The sequence below is a fragment of the Brachycentrus maculatus genome, unplaced genomic scaffold (genome assembly GCF_059751285.1).
Source record: "Brachycentrus maculatus isolate JH-2025_06_01 unplaced genomic scaffold, ASM5975128v1 h1tg000686l, whole genome shotgun sequence".
NCBI classification, from domain to species: domain Eukaryota; kingdom Metazoa; phylum Arthropoda; class Insecta; order Trichoptera; family Brachycentridae; genus Brachycentrus; species Brachycentrus maculatus.
The window spans coordinates 1-25,964 of NW_028281418.1; the positions used below are offsets into that span (position 1 = coordinate 1).

General features: G+C 36.1%; 1 protein-coding gene across 1 annotated transcript; it reads left to right on the top strand.

The window, feature by feature from the left end:
• The first annotated feature begins 245 nt into the window (after positions 1–245).
• LOC148300609 (uncharacterized) lies at positions 246–1,436 on the top strand. Its single transcript, XM_088274542.1, has 2 exons — positions 246–603; positions 1,198–1,436. The coding sequence occupies exons 1-2, from the start codon at positions 413–415 to the stop codon at positions 1,337–1,339; spliced, it is 333 nt and encodes a 110-aa protein (XP_088130668.1). The 5' UTR covers positions 246–412; the 3' UTR covers positions 1,340–1,436.
• Positions 1,437–25,964: the final 24,528 nt, after the last annotated feature.

Genomic DNA, 25,964 nt, shown 5'->3' on the forward strand with positions numbered 1-25,964 from the left:
TCCCAACCCCAACCCCAACCCCAACCCCAACCCCAACCCCAACCCCAACCCCAACCCAACCCCAACCCCAACCCCAACCCCAACCCCAACCCCAACCCCAACCCCACCCCTTAACTACATACTTACACAACAACAACAATATTCCAACACAAACCTCTAAAGTATCATAGTTATAAAATCGATAATAATAATCAATCATAAATAGTAATCAATGAACAAAACAATCGTATACCTGCTATCTTTATCAATAATTTCCAGCTGCCTCCATACATCGGATTACTGGATGAAGAAGGGTTACAATGTTCGAGATGGTATCTTATAGCAATAGAGCAATGTATCTATTGTATTGGATACTGTCTGTAATTAAATTGATTTGTCCAACACTCCACCTTATTCGCATAATGGTACAGTCATGACTGGATATCTAAAAGTGGGGAAGAATAATTCGGTGTTAGGATTTATGTTTTATGGCAAACTAAACACACCTAGGGAAGAAATTGCGAACTATCCTACTGTGATATGGTTGAATGGAGGCCCAGGCTCATCGAGTCAGCTTGGAAACTATATGGAGCTTGGTCCTTATAGAATTCGTGTTGCTCCAATGAAACCATACTAAATTGTGAAGAATTAGTTTACATGGGTCAACGACTATAATATCTTATTTGTCGATCAGCCAGTTGGAACAGGTCTAAGCTACGCAGATCCCACAGTCCCTAAAGTATACTGCACTTCCATGGAGGAAGTTGCCAATGATTTCTACGTAGCCTTGAAATAACTCTATCAAAACAGCAATGGGTGTTTCTCGAAGTTAGGAATACAGCCTAGTCAAGATCTCATTATATTCGGAGAAAGCTATGCTGGAAAGTATGCACCTGCAATCGGATAGAAGATTCTTAGGGAACAACAGGATAATAATGGATTTTTAACTGGCTTGAAAGGAGTGGCCATAGGCGATGGATTCACTCATCCTTATAATATTTTGAGTCAAGTTGGTGAATTTGCCTACAACCTCGGATTGATCGACTATCAGGAGCGAACAAAAGTAGCGCAGATAATTGCCAATGCAACCTACCAATAGAGAATGAAATACTACGTCGATCTCCATAACTCCTTCGATAATGTTATCGACTATATTGTCGGAAAGTCTGGAGATGTCAATATGTATGACATTACCAAATATGGCCACTATCCGACCAGCCTCATTGACGAGTACTTAAACGACCCTGCAACAAAAACTCTATTCAAAATCAGCGCAGATATTCAGTTTGGGGCTCAAAGTGTAAATGTCTATGAAGCACTCTATGAAGATTTCATGAAGCCATATGTGCACTTAGTGTAGGAACTGCTCCGAAGACAAGCATATGTGATGATTTATAATGGGCAGAATGATTTGATTGTTTAGACTCCGGGCACATTCAAATGGGCGGAAAAAGTGCACTACAATGATGAATAGCAATATAGGTAACTCTGCAATCCTATTTAGAAACACAAGGTTTGAAACATGGAAAGTCAATGGTAAAGTTGCCGGATATCGGAAGTCTGTGGGCAAGCTCGAACTAAGGACAGTGAACAATGCAGGTCACCTCATACCTATGGACCAGGGCGAGGCAGCATCAGCCATGCTCAGATAGTTTGTCAAAAGATCAACTGCAAAAATGATATGATATCAAATCTGCTTTACAATCTAAATATCCATCATCTGCATGACACATATCATTTTGGCACTATTTTCTTGATCTTTCTCTTTATTGGAGAGAGGAGCTAGCTGTTTGTAAATGCTCTGTTGCTGCTAGTCGAATACCCAATAAGTTAGGCTGCGGAGAATCTTTTCATTTGGCATTCGAGCAATAGCTACTAGTTGTGAATGTCCTACTAGTTTATAATGCTGAGCTTGTGGTTTTCGCTGCCTGCTTGTCGTGAGCTTTGGTATTCTCGTAGGTTTATGCTCGATGGGGATTTCTTTGTTTTGAATTTCAGTTAGAGTTATGGGTTGTTTTACTTTATGCGCTGTTGTGGTTGTTGTTGGTGTTGTAGGTGCTGTAGATGTTGTGGGTGTTAGTGTTTTTGTAGGTGTCGCTGACTTTAGTACTATAAATTTGCCAATTCCATCAATGGCCTATGAAATTAGGCCCTATGTTTTTCCAAGATGAAGGCAGGCACATATAAATTTTGTGACGTATTCGTGCTTGGATAGTTTTTCTATTAAAATTTGGCTTTTAGACTGATATTCTCAGCAATTAAACGCATATTTTGTTGGGCTAAAAATTCTGCACGAGTCCTTATCATTTTCAATTTGGATTTCTAGATCAGGACAAATTATTTTTCATCACTTTTGTCGAACTATACTGCAATTTCAGACGGAATGCTTTCGCTGTTTTATTTAGCGCATGTGTTAGCATTACCATTCGCGTCTGTTGTTGTTGCTGCAACTGTGGCTGTAGCTGCAGTTAAATTGACATTGGCATTGACATTTGCATTGACATTGGCATTCGTATTGACATTGGCATTGGCATTGGCATTGGCATTGACAGTTGCCACACTCGCACTTTAGTTGACCTTCAATGCCTTAAACCCTTCTTGCCCATGAACTTCGACGAAACTGCATTAAGATTGCTCCTATTTATGCTAATCACGCGTATTGGCATTCCTCTCAGTTTCCACGAACAAACTTTCCGCAAATTTATCCTCCTCCGAACAATTTATATATGAACTCGATGATTGCTCAGTATTCTTAATCAAATTGATCAGAACATTATGATTGAATCTGCTGCTATTAATGCGATTGTGTTCATGGCACTTATGAGATGATTCCGATGTCTTGTGAGTCCATAATGGTATCACTCCAACTGCCTTCTATAATTTCTGTTGAGCATTAATATGATAAGTATTGTTCTTATTGAAATTCAGAGTTGTGCGGATTGTGGGTATTGGCGTCGAAGGTATGTTGGCTTGACTGCTGTAATTGATATCACGAGGACTGCCATGAAGAGATAGAATATTGGTCTGTGATGTTGAGTACCTTGGAATTTTACGCTGGAAGTAATTCCTTTCAGGAGCGAGTTCGGTTGTTGTTTGGCGGATACAGGAAAGTTCGGAATGCTGGTGGACATGTTTATTTTATTTCATAGCTTGGAGTGTAGGCTTATATCGAGGAGAGTGTAGATTTTCTATATTCCTTTAGAGAAATTATAAAGTAACCCGTATGTAGAAATATGGCTATTAAATTATGTGTCAGCAGCATTTGATATACACTAATACTCATACACATTAACATAATAGACACATATACACACCCACACATATATATGAGCATGGGGATTATCATACATTTTAAACATATCAATAGAATAGACATACACATATATATGAACATTATCATACATTTTAAACATACCAATATAATAGAACCAGTAGCAATAGCAATAACCATAAATAAATAAATAAATAAAACTAATAATTGCAGTTATATAATATACACAATTCAAATTGAAATGGGCATTGAACAGTCCCAACATCTCCCTAAACACACAAACTCACTTTCAACTAACTCATCTTCCAGTCGTCTGCTCGAACTGGAACAATGGAACAAGCGTTTCTTAATTTCAGAGTACATGATCAACAACAATAGCTCTGATGACACTTCCACATACTTGTTACATGAGAAACTTAGTGGTAATAAGTTTGTGATGAGAATAATGGTGAGTAATGACGAGTAAGATCTACATAAAACTGAGGATACTATTCTGAACAAACTGGCTACTAATAACAATATCTCATACAGTAACTGTCTCACAAAGATTGCGCAATATTCAACAAAACAGGATAAAGGATATTGCAACACAATCCACAAATGCTACATAATCTTCTAATTCCAAAACTGCATATCTTTGCATGATTACCTCCTTAAGCTCATAAATAATTAGTTACCATCCCGTGCAATCACTTACTACTATTAAGTTATCACAAATGGCATTATTAATCTAATCGATTCTATACGATGGCTCAGGTATTTTAGGCATGCGCATGATAATATTACATTTAAGAATACATTTGTAAGGTTAAGGGATGGTCAGTTTATATTGGGAGATCCTTGGTTGGTTTAAAGTTATGAGGAAGAAGGGTTTAATTATTATTCGCCTGAGAAGATTAGGAAGGTTAGGAGTTAGGTGGATAGTTATGATGTGTTTGTTTCTGATGTTTTTTCGGTGGGGATTGTCGGGCTTAAGGCTTTGCTTATACTGCAGTCGAAGGCTATCAATAGTGAGGATGCTGATCTTGTTAGTCAGAACTATAACAAAACACAGAAGAGGATCGATGTTCAGGCAATACATCAGCTCTTGGAAAGGGTCCATCATTAAAAACTAAGGGGTTTACTCGTCAAAATGTTAGGTAATGCGGCTGAAAGGACGCAGATGCTCAATTAAAAGATTATTGATGAGGACGAGCTTAATGCTGGGAATGCTGTGTAGCGGAGTCAGATCACTGGGTCAAGGTTTAGTCCAAGGAAGTTAGGGGGCAAGAAGTCATCAAAGATTATGGAGGTGAGGAAGAGTTTTCAGAGGGATAACTCGAATGGGCATCAAGCCAGGAATGCTGTCATGAACACAAGCATGAACACGAGCATGCATATTAACTTGAACAACCCTAATAATACTAACAATAATGGCAATCGAAACAATAGCGCCCGAAAGAATAACAATCCCACTTATCCTGACAACATAAACATGTATAAAAGCCATATGAACAAATCTATCACAGTCTATCCAACTTCAACCCCAATATATCCAACCCCAATTCATCCCGCTGCTATGTATTCAAATCCAAATCCAAATCTATATCCAAATCAACACAGCTCAAGGACAATAAAACATGAGAACCCACAGCAATCAAGATACAGCAAAACACAGCCAACATCCAATTTTTATGTAAACCTGCCCTACCATCCAAGTATTACATTCAACAGTGCGAATGCTAATTAAAATTTAGCAGCTCATAGCTATACATCTCCACAGACTTTTAAGATCCCTCATACTTATGGATAAATGGCGAAAAATAGGTCGATTCCTCATTTTGAGCTGTATGACGTGAATCAACATTTAAATGGAAACCCAAATGTCAATGCGTTCATGGACAAAAATATGAACCTGAACATGAACCTGAACCTGAACATGAACATGAACCTGAACACTAACACAAACATGAACACGAACAAAGATCAAGCCTTAAGTGCCAGATCAAACAATAAAGAAATGCCATCATCTTACGATAAATACGAAAAAGGCTTCCTCTTCACTGAATAGAACAATAAAAATAAAAACACACAAAATAATCATAACACCAACCAATCCAATAACCTATTTCCGAATGTCATGGCAATCAGCAGTATTCACAGACCTCTAGTTCATGAGATTGGAATCAGCTCCCAAACAAGTTAATTCTCTTAGATGTACAACATGCCTCTCCTACACAAAAATGACTCCAATTTCTCATCCCATTTCTTACAATCTCAACAATCCCAGCATTCTTTACACTCCAATTTATAAATTATGAACAGTTCCAAATCACAGCCCTTGATATCCTCCTCAAAAGAGCTTCCACTTGGGCAAAAACCTCCCAACAATGACAATAAATACTATGCGTAATCTATATACTTCAATTTCTGTAATGCGGAATCCCAGGAAAACTAAAAGAAGAATACATAGCGCAATAAATAAGTTATGAATAAGCTGGAGAAGTATCGTTCGGAGGAGTAATTCAGTACTGAACATAATTATCAATTAAAGCTGTTCACTGAGCTAAAAGAGCTCTATAACAAAGTGGGATAATTGATAACAGCTTAAAACAAATTGCCACCTCAGATGGTTCAGCCACCTGTGAATTCAAAACAACCCATTGAATCCATTTCATTCAGAATGGACTCCAAAGAGGCAGTCGGTAAGTTTGAGGAGTAAATGCTACTATCTGCATCTGATAGCATAAAAATGCAAACTTAGGATCGAACTCGTTGGGTGGGAAAGCCAATAAAAAGCCTCGAACAACACAACCGTGAAGAAATCGACCCGAAAGCATTGCTAAAAAACAGCCCAGATAAGAGAACCTCCGAAATGAGAATCTAGCCAATGACCCACTTCAGCCCAGCCGAAAAGCCATAATAGAGAACCCTCTAAAAGATAGTCTAAAGCCACATAATAAGAAAGTAATCCCACGAACTATCCTGCCTCGAAGAACACACTAAAATAAGCATACCGATAAAAGTGACCGAATAAAAGAGAATTGCAAATAACCAGGAAGACATGATCTAGAACATCGAGGAGTCATCAATAAAGTTCCGGATGTCTGATGAGCAGAGTAATATTGATGCGATCGGGTCGATTAAATCTGACAGCTATGACCATGAGAATAAGGAGATTTCGGGGGAAGGGCTGAGTCATGATGACTGTGGAGATACCAAAAGTGAGATTATTTCACAAAATTAACCGAGCACACCGCAGCACGCTGCTCCTTCGGCCAAGCCTATTTACACGATGACTATCCCATAAGAATAATCGTTGGATTTGTCTGAATTCTCTGAGATGGATGATGTGCTCTCCTCGCGTAAAAATAACGACGAGCATGTCTCATAGGATGGAGCAGAGGAAACAGAGAGCAAGTCTAAACTCCGAAGGAAGAAAACACCCAATGGGGAGTATGTTGAGGAGTAGTATGAAAATGGAGGGAAGTACGAGGGATATAAGCTCAATGGCAAGAGACATGGCGAGGGCACTTTCTATTATAAAGATGGAGGGTTTTATCAGGGCCGATGGAGATAGAACATGATGCATGGTTACGGATGTCTATACTATGACAACCAGAATATCGCATATGAAGGGGAATGGTACCAGGATTAGTTCCATGGGCAGGGTAAAGTGTATAATGACAGGCCTGAAGACATCGGGAAAGATTAAATGTTCGATTATCGAAACATGAATGAGGCTGAGGCCTACTGGTCATATTACACTGGTCATCTCAACCATGACATGAAATAATTTATGGGCAAGCTGATGCTTTCAAATGGCGAATACTATGAAGGTCAATTTAGTGGCGATATGGTTCATGGGAAAGGGAAGTTCAATAGAAAAGATGGTCAGATAGTCCGAGGGATTTGGAGAGAGGGAATCCTTGAAAAATAGCTATGATATTGTTATGCTCTGTATAATATAGTCAGTAAATATGGCAGTTTGGTGCACAACATCAACAAATATGTGATGAAATATGTGATGAACACGCGATGATTATATATCTCTTCAAACATAAATAAATAAAATGGTGAATAATAGTGCGCAATCGAATAAATAATGCAATAATAATTGAGATTTAAGCAATGACAACAACAGCCATAGACTTCTAAGTAATAGACAACATCTTGAACAAACAGACCGGCACTCTTGAGGAGTTATTCCGCCAGTTCTACTAAACCTGCAAAGATAACATCGGCAATTTCAACGGATGCGCGTACCTTGCAAGCTGCATCAGCAATAAAGTAAACAATCTCATAAACAGAAAATTGAAGATGGTCCTAAATTCATTGCTACTTATATTCTGCTCGCGAGCTATAAAGAATTCCTGCCTGAAAATAACCCCTTTGTTTGGGGCATTCTTGAGTCCTTTAAGAACACATTTGAGCCCTTAGAGAAGATCATGATTGCTGATGCCTTCCTCCGAAACAACATTGATAAGGTATCTAGTTTGCACATACATAGTACAATAATCTCGAAATGAAGAACTTTAGCACCGAGGTGGAAATGATCGAGGAGGAATATGAGGAAGAGGAGGAAATTGCTGAACTGCGAGACAAGATTGCCTGCAAGTTCAAATAAGTATTAATCCTCTTTTTATGTAGATTGAGGCTTTCACCAAGTTAAGTTCAACACACCTTACCGATGCTGAGGAAGTTACTTAAATTTAGTTCCTGAGGCCAATTCCAGAATATTTGGATATTTCCAATGCCGAGTTTCATTGGCTCTCTCCTGGAATTATAAGCGATGTCGAGTGGGATAACACTGCGGATATCTAAAAGAGATTGAATAAGGTCCGTAAGATATTCTTTTCGGCCCTTGATCGAGCATTGCTGGCCCAGTAACGTTCATAAATTATGGGGCTTATAGAATCTGATCCTTATTGCCCTCTCCAAATCGGCTTCAAGCGTGAGTACCTCCGATTACTCGTGACTCACAACCCTTATTTAGCATCGGTCTTAGTAACTAAAATAGCAAAAACTCCGATGCTCTTAGACTATCTGGAATAATTCTTGAAATTGCCAACAACAGTCCAGATATTCGATTCAATCTCTCGCATAACAAAAGACGTCGCCCTACCTAAAGGCTATATCCTCTTTTTCTGTGAGCATCACATGAGTAAAATAGTAAAATCAAAAGAATAAATCGATGATAAAAAGTCAGTGGCAGTAACAATGGGCGCATTTCTGCAGTGTATGTTCTAAAATTAGTTGTTTTCTGTTTTCGATATGAAGAAAAGCTTGTTGGAATTTATGAACTACTTTGAAAAGGTCATAGATTTTGCGCATATTAAAGTTATTTTAGAGCAGCATCTTTAAACTTGATCGTGTATATGCCAATTAAAATCTCAGACTTCGAAGTTCCAGCATTATTCGGATTTAATATCATTATATTATTATAGAAGCATGCTCTCATTATAGATGCATGTTAATATCATTATCATTATAGACGAACACCACCAGTCTAAACGCCATTGAAATTCAAAAGAATAATTCTAATCAAAATAAACTGTCAAATTTGAAGGGATTAGAATACTGTTTGTTTTTTATACTTTAAAGGGTCAATTGAGAGAATATTGGGTTATTCATTCAATAAATTATATTTGGTTGCCTATTCAACAGTAGCAGAGTAATGGTGTGCCGAAAGTATACTACAACACGCTAATGCGCCAAGCCAATATCTCTACTCACAGTAGTCCTCATAATTCTTTACTGTGCTGTTATTCTATACGAATTTGCGATAGTTCCACCAAATTATCCAATGAAGATCCCCTTTATAGTCGCTTTCAGCATCCTCGCTGCTCTCGTTTTGGCCAGCTACTTTGCAACTTCCTGCACATAACCAGGAAAGGTCCCCTTTTATTATGGGTTCACCAAATAAAATGTACATTCTGCATCAAAATACTGTGTGATTTGCCATAATTTCAAGCCCGAGAGATCACATCATTGCTCAACTTGCAAGAAATGTGTAATGAACATGGATCACCATTGCCCTTGGGTCAACAATTGTGTTGGCTTTCATAACCGTAAATTCTTCCTGCAGTTTGTTGGGTATCTTGCAATCGGACTCGCTTTGGCCGCGATAACTGCATTGATATTTTTGATTGGCGATGTAAAGGAGGTCATTAGAACCAAGAAAACAAATTTTCATTTTGCTTTACGGACTGTCATTCTGATACTGTCAGGGACTCTCGTTGTGATGTTGGCTTCGTTCTTTGCATATCACTTGGGTATGATTTTGGAGAATACTACGACCATTGAGGGCATGATCAAGAAGAAGAAATAGGAGAAGCTCAAAGATGTCAATCCAACTGCCCATAACCACCATAATAAGTTGTAGGATTACGAGATCATCAATTATGATATGGGGCAGCTCGAGAACTTTCAGCAAGTTTTTGGGGAAAATGCATTCTATTGGTTTATTCCTGTGGAAGGAGAAGGCCCCAAAGGTAGTGGCATATACTGGGCGAGAAGGGATGCTTCAAACGATGAGCACACTGCGAAGGAGAACAATTTTAATAATACTCGACAGGATTGGAAATTCTGATCGCCTTTCTGCATATTTTGATTCAATTTCATGTTCCATTAACATATTGGCAGAATATCTGATCCGATTTATTTATTGCTCAGGAATTGAAGCTTTAGTATATCATTGATTATTTAAGGATAAGTTTGTAAGAATAAACATAGTTTAATTTGATCCTGCAATTAAGAAGGGTCAATTAACTTATGTATTATGCTATATTCTGTACATTTCCACATAACAATCCCAACAAAGTCCACCCATAATGCAAAACATCCGCTATGATACAAATGCCATATACAATACCTCACATCAGAATAATACCAATGTCAACCCGAACAATCATCACACATCTCTACTTCTCCTGAACCTAAAAAGCAATCCATACCACAATCGCATCAAGAACATCTCCTCCAACACTAACACTAATGCTAATGCTAATGGTAAGTCGAAAATGGTTCAGACTGTGAACATCAATGGTGATGATGATAACTGTCATAATAGCAAATCGAAAAGGAATTAGAGGATAACGCGGATTACGAGGTTGGACTCGGTGGATCAGCGTAGATATATGTGTGATAGGGTTGTGAAATCGATATCGTTGCCTGTGCTTGTAAGAATGGCTAGTAAGAATTAAAGATGTGTGACGAACACATTGAACGATGGAAAGGGTCGATGTAATTCAGAGTCAGCCAGTTTGAGCATGGACATGAGCAGTATGGGGAAAAGGGATAGCATGGGGAATACGAACAATATGAGTGACATGAGTAACATGGGGAATATGAAGAATATGAACATACATAATGACAATTATAAAGACCCCAGACTAAAAATGCAAAGCCAACAGAGACATCAAAACATCCCTCCACAAACAAAAACCCTAAAACTATTTGATAAAACCAAACCAATTCTCAAACAAACCTTAACAAACAAAGCCTAAACTCCACAAATAGACAGCAGTAAGCTGCTTAGAAACATAAATTCCATCATCCATAATCACAAATAATTTCGTACTTATCTCCCCATTCGCACATCCAAATAAGATGGTGATCTCAAATAGAAAAACAAAGCATACTCAGAGCAGTAGACAACAATTGCCAAGAATCAACTAACTCAAATTCTCGAAGAGTATCATCTTAATTGCCATTAACCCAAAATTAATCGGATTGAGGCTGTCAATGTAATTGCCCCGCGGTTGAATCATATTTAAAATTAAGATTAATTTGAAGATTCAATGGTTAATCCACAGTCAAAATAAGCTATTCACAATAATTTAAACTCTGTGACAAAACCGACAAACATAAAAAATGAGCAATAAATAAAAACAGACCCCAAACAATAGATCTCTCATTTATAATAAATAAAAACAAACCCGAAAAAAAAGCTGAACTATACCAATCATATCTCTCAATTAAAATCCAAAATAACAGAGGAAGAAGATCTCTCATAAAAGTAAATAAAATAGTAAGAAAATATTCTGCATCAGGAAATGTTTGATTATAAAATGCGGATGTTTCTATGCGAGAGGAGCTCTACATATGATTACTATGATTAAATTAAGGAGAAGTTTAGGCAACGGTCCAAGACTACCAATGGCTGTTTAAACTCATGCTACCGAATAGTAAATCCAAATTAGTTAAACAAACACAAATCTTGCAACAAAAAACACTCTCAAAATAGGAACATAATCTAAACATACGACAAATAAATCATAAAGCAATAAAGCCAGATTACTCTCTCCAACTAAACAATAAAATCAACTAAAATACTCAACCAAATAAAATAGAGCAAAAGACTAATTCTATACAACAACACTAACGAACCCTCTGGCACCCCTCCGATAATTCTGAAGACTTTAACCAGAATTAATAATAACCGTCTGAACACAAACTCAAGCATCTATATCGCCAAATCCAACAATTTGAATATACTGAACAGTTTTCAGACAATCCAACACTAAAATTAAAGGTAACATATACAAAGCAATTATACGATCAATACCAATATCCCTCATATTGTTCCTCACAAGAATAGTCATAAGAATGATACTATCCATAGCAATGGTATCGCCCCGAGCCATAGCACTATCCACAACAATTTCTCCTCCCACAACAACACCTCCATCCCAAACAACACCATCCCCTACCCAACAAACAACCGAACATTAAAGAAACTCACAATGATGCACTCAACAACAATAACAAAATACCTAAAATGCCACAGCATGTCAAGAGACTACTCCCTGAAATTCAAACAACATTTCCCATACTACAATTTCATCCGAACAGTCATCCTTCATAACATCGGCAACTTAGTACAAATAGGCAACTATTTATACCATATCAGCAATGTTAGGTCAATTTCTAATTATATTGATGATGTCGATGGTTATCATTGGAGGTATTTGGTTAGTTTGGAGAAGATTGGGAGCAATTCTTGTATGGTTATTTTAATTTAGTAGAGTGATACTATTTAGTTGATTGTTGGCAAGGTTGCAGATGTATTTAATAGGAGGAATAAAAATAAGGATATTGGAGATATTGTAGCTAATTGTGAGAAGGAATATTATAGCATAATTGGATAGGGTTAGAATATGGGAGGATTGCTTAAAAGGAATGATAAGTGTATGTATAATTAGGGTCGTTATTAGGAAGAGTGTTTGCATGACCTTTCTGATTCGAATAAGGGATAAGATTAACATGGAGAATTCACTAATGATGAGCAGGTCGAATATACAAATAGCAACATTAGATAAATGTCATCCCTCATAAGTAAAGATCGAAAGAGTTTCTATGATAGCTATGAAGGTTTAATGAAAATTGGGAACGAGTATCAAAAAGTTATATTTCAACTCGAAAACCATCACACTCCAACTCCCACTTCCATTTCCACTCCAACCTCCACTCACACTCACACTCATACCGCTATCCCTCAATCCCTTGAATGTCGCTTGATAAATGACTAAGATGAAACAAACAAACACAAATTCATCATAAAAAACCATTCCAACACATTTCTCTTCAGCACCAGCTTCAATCTCCACAAACTAATTAACCTATTCAGCAGTCTGCACAACAAATGCGTATCGAAATACAATGAAACTGAATTGCCTGTCGATCAATGCCCCCATGACACAATCCTCAACACTCTAATAGAAAGAATAAATAAACAGTTCCTTCTCGACAATAACAACTATTCCAAAGAAGGCTCTTCTTTGAGCGAACAGAACAAAGTACACTAAGATGCCAACATAAAATAATTACAAAATTACTATCGCTATTACTATGCGATGATGAATGAGGGGAATAGTTGCAGCATTCTTCACAGCAGCAATGTTATCGCATCGATACTTTGCAAGATCTCTGAGAGATTGCTCAATTAGACATGGTGGAAGAGATACTGCCAGCATCGCCTATAGCACACATCCCATAATCCTTCATCTTCATACATTTGTGAACCTTTCATAACAACACTCGATTCTTATCGTAACAAATATATCGGCAAACACACAAATGAGTACATATAACAAAAATGCAAAATACTTAACGATATGTTCAACTATTCTTCCCATTTCAGAAGAGAGAAATAGCTGAATATTATAGATTATTATTTGCATCGCAAAAGAAACAGCATCAAATGCTCAAATGCCACCAAATTTAATTAAATTGATCAGAGCAATAAAACTGATAAGATTGTTGTGGATTCCAATACTCTACATACGATTTGTCATGATGTGACCACTCGAGGAATAGAAAGTTTTAAGAGCAAAAGATAGATTTAATGTCGGATTACATCTGTAATTATTCAGGGGAATTAGGCTAACACTAGTTCTGAAGCCATGATTATCAATAACAGAGTTCGTCGTAAAACTCGCAAACCCTCATTGCATTGCAATTAAATACCCAAATCTTCAATAAATAGCATAATCCTTAACAATCAAAGCCAAAGATATGTTTCTATCGTATCAAACAAAGGCGATATAAAGTTCAAACTATCCAAGAAACTTCTCTCCAAAGAGCCACATTCTCCCAACATAAAAAGATCTCATAAAGTAAAGATGAACAAAGATATAGAACTATTGCAGAAGATGATTAAAAAAAGCGATATGTCATCAAAATCTTCATATCTTTCGAATATGTATGATCATGGGTTTATTGTACGAATTTGGAAACAGTTCATATTGGTCAGACTTGGCATTATTACTTCTGAGGCTAATAGTGGGTGGACTCACAAATTGATCATGGAGACAATTAAACATCCAAAGAACCATCAGAAGTATGCAGTTTTCTCCTATGACAAATCATATAGGTTGGATTGTAACTCTTCTAATAACTCATACAACTCAGATAACTCATACGACAAGTATTATCTCGATAATTATACAAATCTTTGCTACCATAAATACTGTAACCCATTAACAGATGGCCCAGACTACCAAAGCCGACTCTAATAGATCAACTACATTACCAAAATACATTCACAGGACCCAAAACAAAGAGAGTAGTCTCTAATAAATAAATAGAGTCCGATCACAACACAGATTGATACGATGCTGAAAATCAAAGTGTCAGATATTCGTATGAAGATAAATAATTGTAGTGTGTTGAGTACGATACTGATAATTAAGTCAACGACATCTGTGATCACTAATGCGTTAAAAACATTGAAGACTATTAAAACATTGAAGACGGATATGTAAATAAGAAGTAATGAGGATATCGATGGGAGTGCTATGAGTTTCGGCTCACAAAATAATGTTGTATCACCTTTGTGTTTGCAGATACAAGGAATTCCTCTGCCTAGATTTCTGTTAGGAATATCCTCAATGGCGTCAATTGCTAACAAAAATCAACGCCTGCCCTCGCACTATTTTAGAGTTGAGGCCAAGATCTATCCTTGTGTCAATCTGATAATTTTCATCTGCCAAAAATACGATAGTAAAGACTTAGTGAATAACTATTTTGCGATGGGGTGTCTCTCTGATGTTTATCATCATCTTTTCGATAATAGAACTGACAGTTTCAAAAATCAGAGTAGGCTGAAAAGTCCAAATAAGGTTATACATGAGCATTCTCAAATTAATAACCACGCAAATACTCATAAAACACACACGCAAAACACGCACATCATGCACAACACGCACATTAACATGCATGCCAGCAATAATAGTATGAGCACTGGTAAAGCAGAAATCAGCAGATTGAGAATTTGCCGCAATTTCAATCCCAACAAAAATAGCAGCCATCATAAGCATCGAGTTTAATTTGAATCCAAAATGGGCAGTGATTCCAAATTGCCACATATTACAGTAATAGAGAATAATAAAAAGAGCGACAATGATAAAAAAATCGACAATGATAAGAAGAGCGAAAATAATAATTTTTATGATCTAAGCTCCCATGCACTGAACAGATATAACTATAAGAGATTGGGAATTAATGCCAAGGTTAAAAGAAGGCTGAGCAAGCTTATATCAATTACTCATTACATTTCAAAAACAGACCAAAGTAGTTTAAACAGCTAAAGTAGTAGCCACAACAGTCAAAAAAGCTAAAACAGCTTTAGCAACTAAAACAGTTAAAACAGTTAAAACAGTTAAAACAGCTAAAACAGTCGAAGTATTGAAAATAGCCAACAACAACAACAACAACAACAACATCAAATACAAAGCAAAATTCGTGACATAAAGTAAAATAGCAAAAGCGATGTTGACAAAGGCTATCAACTGATCATAAACCTATAATAGTTCAAAATGCAATAAGTATCGAAATCGGCACTAATTAGCTATGAAAGAACAACGGGTAAGGCCAGCAACCTAATCGAAATATTGAAGAACTAAAGAAAGAGCTCAGAAATATATTTAAAAATGAATAGAGTACTCTCTATAGAATAATATTTCCATCCGAATATTGCTTATTTTGACCAAACCAGCATATGCGAGCAGATTGCTTACAATATAAACAATAAAAACACACGTCAAATAGGCAGAATAACAATGTAAGTAGCAAATTGTGGAGATGAGAGCACTCCAAAGAATATCCATATCTCTTTAAATAATAAAAGCAATCTTTTACATATTTCGGCTTGCGAACAGTCCAATAAACCTAAGCTATTTTATAAGTATCTGTTTCGATATTTTGGCAATAATGGGGATACTTGCAAAGTGCCCAGAATCCTCAAACTATTGCTATCAATTTCATAACAAAGTGTCAGTACTGAAGATCATCCCAATATTCCAATATAGTATGGCGAAAGCCACTATCAGTATGAAAGGAATAATCACCGTCTTTTTAATATAACACTAAAGCAATAAAAAACTACAAAGAACAATGGTTTTCGGGATTGTTTTGTTAAGTACATTAGCAATTGGGCAATAAACAAGTAAAAGCATTGCAAATTCAATAGTCACAGAATTCGAAGGAGATTTGAAGCCAGTATAATCAGCAAAATGATGAAAGACACAATAAATCTGAAATCAGTTTGATTCCCATAAATTTAGTCATTTTAAATTTATTACGAATATCGATGTTAATATTATTAGCGACTATGTTTCGAATTGTGGCACAATCCTCCCAGAAATTATGCTCTCGGCTCTATCCTTTCGCATTATTTGCACGCTCAACATTACTACATCTTTCATTTTCTACTAAATTCAGCACAACAGACAATAAACAACCCCAAACAAAGCCACCACAACTAATTAAATTAAAAATACAAATTGACGAATAAATAAAGTAGTTCGCATTCCCAGAGTTCAGCAAATTGGCTAAGAATCTCTAAAAGATAGGAGCTCCTTTATAATTCGAATGCGGGTATGGGTGCTCATGTGGAACTTGTGCAATTACCCTCGATCGCAACTAATTTGACATTATCTAAAAGTAACAACCTATTCGGGAAGCTGAGGCTAAATTGATAAGCATAAACTCCCTCAATCGATAAAGTACGAGGCTATCATGCCAACTTTTCGTGATGAAGAACTTTGAGGGAATAACAATTAAGATTGAATGAAGATTGTATGTATATATGCATGATGATGATGATAATTACCATAATTCAATACTGTACTGATATACCATTTTTGTCCGATATATAAATTCATGGATAGTTCAGATGGTTCTTATAAGATCAAATCAACAATTTATATAGCCCTTCCCAGCATTCTTTCATATTTGAAGCATCGAGTTCCAACCAGCATCTGAAACTCTACAGTACCCTTATAAATCCATTAGACCCTAAGTTCAAACTATCTCCAATTACACCAAATTCCACAATTCCCACAATTCCCGAACCCTGAACATTCTCCACATGTCTTAGAGTGACAGACCGACAAACAGCGCAGATAAGTAATTGACAGATCACCCATACTTACCATAAAGAGAAAAATCACCAAACAAACATAGTTGCTTCAAAAGAGAACAATTATCAGCATTCGCTCATTTTGCATCACAAAACATCATCAATGAATAAGTATTGCTCTTCGAATTGACGATTGTGATTGGTTACCTCAATGAATACTTAGCAAGGGTTGTCATGCAGGCATTAGGAGTGGTAGCCTCACTCGAGAATATCTGCATGACTGTGATATAAATAAAATCATAAAATCAGAACTATCATATATATATATCGATTAATATAATGATAATATTATTGTTGGGGGCGAAGTTATGTATCTGTGTGTGTGTCTGTGAGTTTTATTATTGGGTTTCAGATGTTTAGAGTTTTATAAATAAATTAAAAAATATTAATTAATTGAATAAATAAATAGAATTCAATATTTCTCAGACATATATTATACAAAATAGCAAATTAATGAAAGAATTGATGAGCATACTTTACGTCAAATTCAATGAGATCAATAAAAACTCGATCATTAAAACAATGTCTATTTTGAGTTTGTTTGCTAGTTAGTGATTATGAACTAATGAGCCAATTCATCATAAATTATTAATCATTAGTATCTATTCCAATTCCCAACCCCAACCCCAACCCCAACCCCAACCCAACCCCCAACCCCAACCCCTTCTTATTGTTGATTAGATATCTAATGTCGCCTTTAGTATTTAATTCGCCTATATTATTGTTATGTCTGATGAATTTATTTATCATTGGCATTTATCTTATTATGATTTCGGACATCGAAGTATTGAAACAGACAGAAATAATACAGTAATAATACAATAAATTAAATAAATACAATAAAGATCATCATTCATATTACAACGTGGCTTGAAATAGTCTGAGAACTGTCTATTTTATAGTTGTCGAACTAAATAGATGGCCTTCCTTTAGCTTTAAGTCTGTTCGAGTATTTCTGTTCATTGATAATCTTCATGACGAGATGCTCAGTGTGATATGTCACATGGAATTATCTTTTTGCTTCCTCATATGTCTTCGGCTCGAGATAAAACTTTTATTTGTAGAAATAGTTAATTATTTTGTTCTTCGGTAAGAAGAAATAGATCAACCCAAGTACAAGCAAAGTGACATTTGGGGCTAAGTTTAAAGAAACTTCGCTACGCATAATGCCATCGAAGATTATCGCCCCTGCTGGCAATACAACGAGGCTGAAGTCCAAAAGACTTAGAAACGCAAAGGTTAACGAGCTTGACACTTTCACAGTAAGTATGGAGTTTCTGAGCAGATTTAGCTTATCTATCCAGTAATACATGACTAGTGCAACAATCGAAGTGAAGCCTCCAATTGGAATCAAAGTGGAATAGAGATATGTGAACCACACAATTTTAACAATATCGGCGTATCGTTTCCCGAGTTCATAAGGAATGTCAGCCATTAGAGCGTTTGCTTATTTCTGGGTGAAGTGTTTGCGACCATACCAAAGTTTACGTTTGATCCTATGGATAAGCTCAAAGGGATTAATCAGCCAAAAGATCGGGGTGAATGTTATTGTGCTGAAGAACATTAAGGATTATTCGTCAATTAGCCCATACATATGCGTGTAAAAGTTTCTCGTTTACAGCCCTTCAACAATTAATGTCATTAATGCCGTTGTGAAGAATAATCCAAGACAGTATTTCAGTCCAAATGACGCCTGCTACTTCGACCCTGACTCCTGTCACTCCATGGATGTCAGTTTATGGAACAAAGAAGACATAAAAATCTTATTGAAGATTAAGATGAGCAGAATTGAAATATAAACTAGAGCAACTGCACCCTTAAGGTCATCGGGCGATCCACTTTCTAAGCTTTAAGCCAATAAATTAGTTTTTGCTTTCTAAATAAGATACACTACTCCTGTCGCGGCGGCTAGAACAAGAATGGTAATCCCCCAACTAATTAACAAAAGAATAAACTTATTCTTCTTATTTTCTTCAATATGTTCCCATATGATCTACTCAGGAGCAGGAGCCTCGGAAATTCTAATATCAATTTTCTACACTCCAAAAAGCTGCTTCAGGTACTCTTCATGCAATTTCTTCTTCTGCTTAAACTGGTTTATTACCTTTTACTTAATCTATTCGGTATTGAAGACAACAATTGCTTTTTCGCAGACTAAACCATCATTCAAATCCAACTAATATTGCTCAAGAGCGTATTTGTAGACTTTGCTATTTAAATCTCGATAATGTTGGTGTGTTTATTTGAATTATTCACCGTCTAAACCTCTCTCGTTTTTGTAGAACTTTCTGAGTTTCTTTCTAGTTTTCTTGAGTTATGCCTAGGTTTCGATGAGAAAATGGTCGGCCATTAAAGTCAGTTGCTTAATTTAGTATGGCTCGTCGTAGATATGATTGAACATTTCTGTTAGATTCTTTCTGACTCCACTTTTAGCGGGGAGGTTTTTTATGAGGATCGAGAAATCGTCTAGTGAACAGGATCTCTCGTCGTAGTACCCAGCTTTCTTGAGCAGCTTGTTTCGCATGTAGATCAAAAAGAGCAACTGAATTATCCAACTTGCAATCCGAAGTATGACTTCTTCAGCAGTGGTAATTGCCTATATTCGAGCAAGTCTGATCATAAAAGTCCAGCATTTTGCAACATGGGTATAACCACTTAGCAGCCTACCAGGAGCGAATGGATCAAGTTGACATAATTCTTCATTATGGCTCATAGCCCAATACAAGGAAACCACATGATATGTCAAAGAGCTGAGAGTTAACATAAAGATGACATTTCTAAGGAATTAAAAATACAAAGGGATTCCTACACCCAGAAAGCGCAATTACTTTGTATTCTCGCAAAGTGGTATCCTCTCCTTTTCAATCACATTATTACAACACTTGCAAACAAAAGAAAGGTGCTCTTGTCCTTTCTATCTTTTTTTTTATCGACCAATTTTGCTTGCTTGAGCATGGATCTATGCGAATTTCCAGCTGGGGTTGAATTCTTACAGCCACATTAGAACTAATACTCTAATCAATGATTACTATCTAGCAGGAAGACCTAAAAATAGGCTCAAAAACAAAATAAAAAAATCGATTTCTTCAAGATTCCTTTAGTTTGCATATGAGAATTAGCTGGTCAGTTGGATGTGAGTTAGAAGAGGCCGAATGACTATTTTTGAAATACGAATCTATGATGGCTATTTGTCGATAAAAAATATGGAACTATAATTTTAAATTTTTCTCCAATTGAAATATATATTGGAGGCTTCTAAATTTTTAAGTTATTCTTTCGGAGAAATGTATATTTTAAATATCTTGATACTGGCAGAAAGAGGAATCTATAATTTTAAATTATTCTTCAGTTTTAACATGAAAGAATCATTCGATCTTTTCTGATTTTTCAATATCTGTGGCACTAGCAATCTCATCTGAACCAGATGGTACTTCATAAAGAATGGACCATGTGCCTGTCATCTGGCAGTTTGACGCACAATTGCAATGGCTCCTAAATGTTCGAGTACCATTGCCATCTCCTTTGCCACAATTGAATATATAGCCATTGGCAATGTCAATGATAGTGCCATCAAAAGCATGAGCAATGTCGAAATCGCCTCCAAATAATTTGGGGCTTTAAGTGGCGCAGATATTGGTGACGAATCTGTTGGCACCGACTTTTCTGGGGTATTATATTCCACATTTCGGGTAGGATCCAGCTGTTATTGGGCACGTAACTCCCTCAACCCAAGTACACTTTTCCACAGGGCTCACGTTGATCACAAATAACGAAACCAATACAAATCCGATTGTCCTCATTCTAATGATAATGTACATACATTCGTATCAGAAATGTCCGATTATATAATCCCATAAGCTTACAATTCCAACAATCGACACTCATAAACTATAAACCATAAATCATAAACCATTTGAAATCATAAACCGTAAATCAAATCAATCAAATCATATAAAATCACAGGAGTATGCATACAGATAAGCATTTTTCTCCTTTCAAATCAATTATTAATTAGAATTGACTTATTCGTCACATTAATTAATGCAAATGCATTCGTTCATTGATAACAATTTTTTGATTAACATTTCGAACATTTGGGTATTCTTGGACTCTTCAAAAAACAAGTCAAATGAGTTGTATGAGCGCAGACAAGTCGTTGGTCACATGGCTTCTCCCCACAAAATACACAGCTTTAGTTGATGCAAATATTATTCCTTTTACGTTAGCTGTATGTTATTTCCAAAGAGCTCTTCGCTTTAAGATTATTTCTCAGGTTTTATGCATAGTTTTCATTGTCGATTTCATACATTGAATGTGGAAATTAGATGTTTCGCTTTCTCGATTGTTTTGATTAATGTTATAGTTATTTGGATTAGAAGTTTTGAGCAGATTGGCATATTTATTTTATTCTAAATGTACTAAGTTTTCTCAGCTAGTACATGCTCCTGCTTTTTGATAGTTATTTCGGCCCTTTTATACGCTATTCAGATTTGTGGGATTTGCGTCTTTTTCTTTTCGGGGTTCGAAGTTGGGTATCGTTATCCTTCATAGTCAAATAAGCGTAAAGAATCTCGGAAAGAGCATCAAAAGCTGCTGCATACATTTTATAAAGGCAATGATGTTCGATCTGCTGGGCAATATTATATCTAAAATAGCGACAATTAGCATTATTAGAGTCATACTAACAAATGCTATTGTATCTGCAGCTCAAAGCACAAATAAGAATTTCATCAATAACTCTCGAATCATATTTATATTATGTAGAAACAGTCATTCGCATTCGGGGTTCGATTTGAAAATCTAGCTTTTATTATTTTTCAGATTATTTGACTGATTGGATTTGTTGGGGAGTTACAGCTTTGGCGATCCAATGGTGGTTGTTAGTATGTTCCTACGATCTGAGTGACTGACTGTAAGGATACTCGGATTACTATACAAGCTTTTGGTGATTATTCTCTAAAGCCTCTTTTGTCTATGGAACTTCTGCAACCTGGTGCCATTCATCTTGCTGATTCTAAACTCCTCTTAATGCTTTTTATGTGATAAAATAGGCTGAACAGATGTAATCTTATTTGCAATCTTTTCATTGTTTCTTTATATATCGTCATATCGACGCTGGCATTCATACAAATAGTTATGATGTAATAATGGGTCACTTTCAGATGGTATATTTTCAGTTTTGAACCGAGCATAGAATGATCTCTATTGCGCGATCTTCGAGAGTCGATCATAAATGTTGGCATTTCTTTTCAGCATACTTTTCTATTGTTCTATGCAAGGATATGATGAATATAGTACGATGGTTATTGTAGATTTTCCAGTTTTGCTGAATAAGGTTAGAAGTACATGGTTCATTTTACGATTACGGGAGATTTGGAGGTGACTGGGGGAGAACTCTGTGGGCTTATAATAGCCATGGTTTACTATTTGTTTTAGGTTTCGGTAATGGCTGTTTCGCATCTCTGAAACAACTGAAATTTGGCTTGGGTAGACTCCGTCGATCATTATAATTTGCTAATTAATTTTATTCATTCACTTTATTAATGTGTGGAAGTGCTCTTTAAGGGGTCTGTAAGTGGTCAGTAAGGGGAGTGTGCATGTGGAGTTCAAGCTGCAGAATAGACAGTTTCCAAGACTGAAAGTATCGGTGCATAAACAAAATGCATGGAAATGCATTGGCATATAAATTAATCCTATAATTTTATAAAATTATTGTAGTAAAAACATGAAACCATTCTCGACAATGACATCTGACCAAATCCGCAAAGCTCCCACGAACAGCTCAACCTCCAAAAATGCGTATGTATTCTCGAAAGAAAAGCGCTTTGGTGAACCAAATCCAGAGTATAATTTTTGTGATATGCATTTAGACATCGAATAGGCTTTTACATAAAGGATGACCAACTCTCTCAGCTCTCGAAAAGGAAAGCTTCATTTGGTTATGGAACTAAATCAGATTTCACAAGGGATCTAACTTCGAGTCCCCCTTCAACTCAATATATGGCTAGATCATTTATCGAGTAAGGGTTAACAAAAAACCGTGGCAAATCGTTCGGGCTAAGTCGCGAGCAATCGCCAGATCGCTCATATCTTATTCCTCAAATCCATAAACATCCTGGGGTTGGCAATGTATCACTTTTATTCACATTTAGTATGAAAACCAAATCAAGACATTAATGCATTAAAATTATACAATGAGGCCTCGCACGATTGATGCAGTGAGTGAACATCTGTCATATAAGAAGACTCCTGGGCCTGGGTCATACAATTAAATTGATATGGATCCGAAATCGGGCAGGTTCTGTGTCGCAAAGTTTAGTGACAGTAAATTTGCAAAGATTAACCCAAAAACTCCTCGGTTTCCAGAAATTAAAGATTCTCCAGGGCCTCTTTCCTACGTCGAAGGAGATAGTCTAAACCAGAATGCTAAGTATGTCTTGTCTCATCATCACGGCAATGGAACAAGAATATTCTAGAGATAGGCTAGATTGACTTTCACAGATTAGTTCCGAAACAAGTCTAAGAAACTGCCAGGACCAGGTTACTATGAGAAGCCATCAGAATTCGGTGTCTATGGGGATCAAAAGTATTATAAGACAATGAAGAATTTTAGTACGATCGATTGAAAACGGCTACTTATTATGATTTGGTCATTTTAATAATTTTAAGGCATATTCAATCAGCAGATTGGCAATCAGCAGCAGCAGATTGGCAATCGAAAGCATCTAGGAATTAAAATAGACAATTAATAAACAGCATCTTGGATTAGCATATTCACAATTAACAACATATTAAATAAACTGTATATCGAATAACAAAATAATAATATCCCTAATTAGCAACATCTCCCTCCTATACTCAAATTAGCATCCATTAAATTTGTATAGATAACAGCATTCCTAGCAAAATAGCATAATAATTAAAAAACAGAAAGAGAGAAATGCTAAACTAATTCTTCATGGAACGCTAAATTCTCAGCAAGATTTCATTAATTCAGCAATTATCACTCGAAACTAAAACTCAGTTGAGCAATAGCATCCGGAAGAAATCCAAATAATTCAACATCAGCATCCCTGACTAACTGAAAAAGTATATGACTGAAGATACAGCATTATTGGGAGCTGATGGTCTAAAGAAGTTTGGCTGTAAGTATTGCTTGAAATAATTTAATGATGGTCGGAAATTGGGAGGACATATTTCTCGAGCACATAAAAATTAAAGCTATTCTGAAATAGTTGATTTTTAGGAGAAGCCAAGAAGCAAGAAGAATCTTAAAATCTAGGTGCTCCAAGTGATTCAAGATGAGCCCGAAAGTTAAAATCCGAACGATCCAATGTACAATAAAGAATTTTATAACCACTCATCTTCAATGTTAAACATCTGGAAAGAAGATTATGGTGAAGAATGTAAGAGTGTCAGCGCCGAGAATAGCAAAACCTACAAAACAAAGAGAATACACAAAAATAGAAAGAATTCAGAAAATAGAACAAAGCCATAATATATTGCTTAGAGAAACTCATTACTTTCTGACCCAAAGCATTGCAATTAAGAATTTTTCTTTGATGAATGAATAATTTCTGACTTTTAGTCACATACCAAGTCCATGACAGAGCAAGTCCATTGCAGAACAAATCAATTAATTGAATAATGAGTTTGTTGATTATGTATTCCTTATGAAATTCTAATTCCATTATATATTTTATAGTCACTTTTAAACTGATGGGAAACGTTGTCAAGAAATTCAGTTCGAATGAAGAATACTTATACTATTATATCACTAGGAAATAGTATGCACAAATCGATGGACTCCTCTAAAAGAACCCTGAACTCTTAGAGAAACCCTTAACAAAATAGAGCAAGCATACATTACTAATGAGAGCCACATTCAATGCCGATATAGAATCAGTCAACTATGCGATTTCAAAGGGAGCAAATGTTAATGCAGTCACACCCAAAGGAGAGTCAGCCTTGGCCATTGCTGTCAAGAAGAATAAGTTTGAAATTGTTAGAACATTGATCGGGGCTGGTGCAAACCCTGATTTCTCTCATAAAGATCTGTCGATGCTCGATTTGGCTGTACTACCAGGGTTCTTGGACATTGCAAACTATCTCTACGAAAAATCAAAAGATAAAGCATTGAAACATCCAAAAGAATATGATGAAATTGGCAAAAAGTATCTCTATCGCTATGTCAACTATGAGAAATTCATATAAAATTTGAAGGGAACTGAGGATAATGAAGCATTAAACGATGGCTACTTGATTAAATAAAGAGTATAGCTCGTGGATCCAGTTCCAGATCCCAGAGAGACTTGGAAGGAATGGTTGAAAAGAACTATTTAGTTTAAGAATGCGCCACTTGTCGAAAGATAGTCGCTTCCTAATAGTCTACAACCGCAAAATAGAGGATTCCGAGGGAAGGCTGATATATTCATAAACAACTGGGCTCAAACCGATAACCTCCGAAGATCAACAATCAAACCCAATGGCAGACAGAGATAAATTATGTAAACATACAATAAATATTCAGGTCATAGATGGGCGAACTTCACTCTAAAAAATCTGTCCAATACCCAGATTATTAATCGGCCGCATGATTAACAAAATAGTTTAATATGCATAAATTTATATACATAATATATAGTTCTTTATGGCAAATTTTAATAAGTTTCTGATTCACATCCTCAATTTGATTCAATTTGATCCAATTGGATACGCATAGTAAGAGCATGTATTCTAAATTGGCTGTCTTAATCTAACATTTAAATTGCTGATCATAATTTTAGAATTTTTCTATAGCTTTAATTTTCT

Bases quoted from the DNA above. Each gene is read 5' to 3' on its own strand.
- LOC148300609 (XM_088274542.1), top strand. From the start codon at position 413: ATGACTGGATATCTAAAAGTGGGGAAGAATAATTCGGTGTTAGGATTT. The intron at 604-1,197 runs GAAACCATACTA...CTATCCGACCAG, and splicing joins AGAATTCGTGTTGCTCCAAT to CCTCATTGACGAGTACTTAA.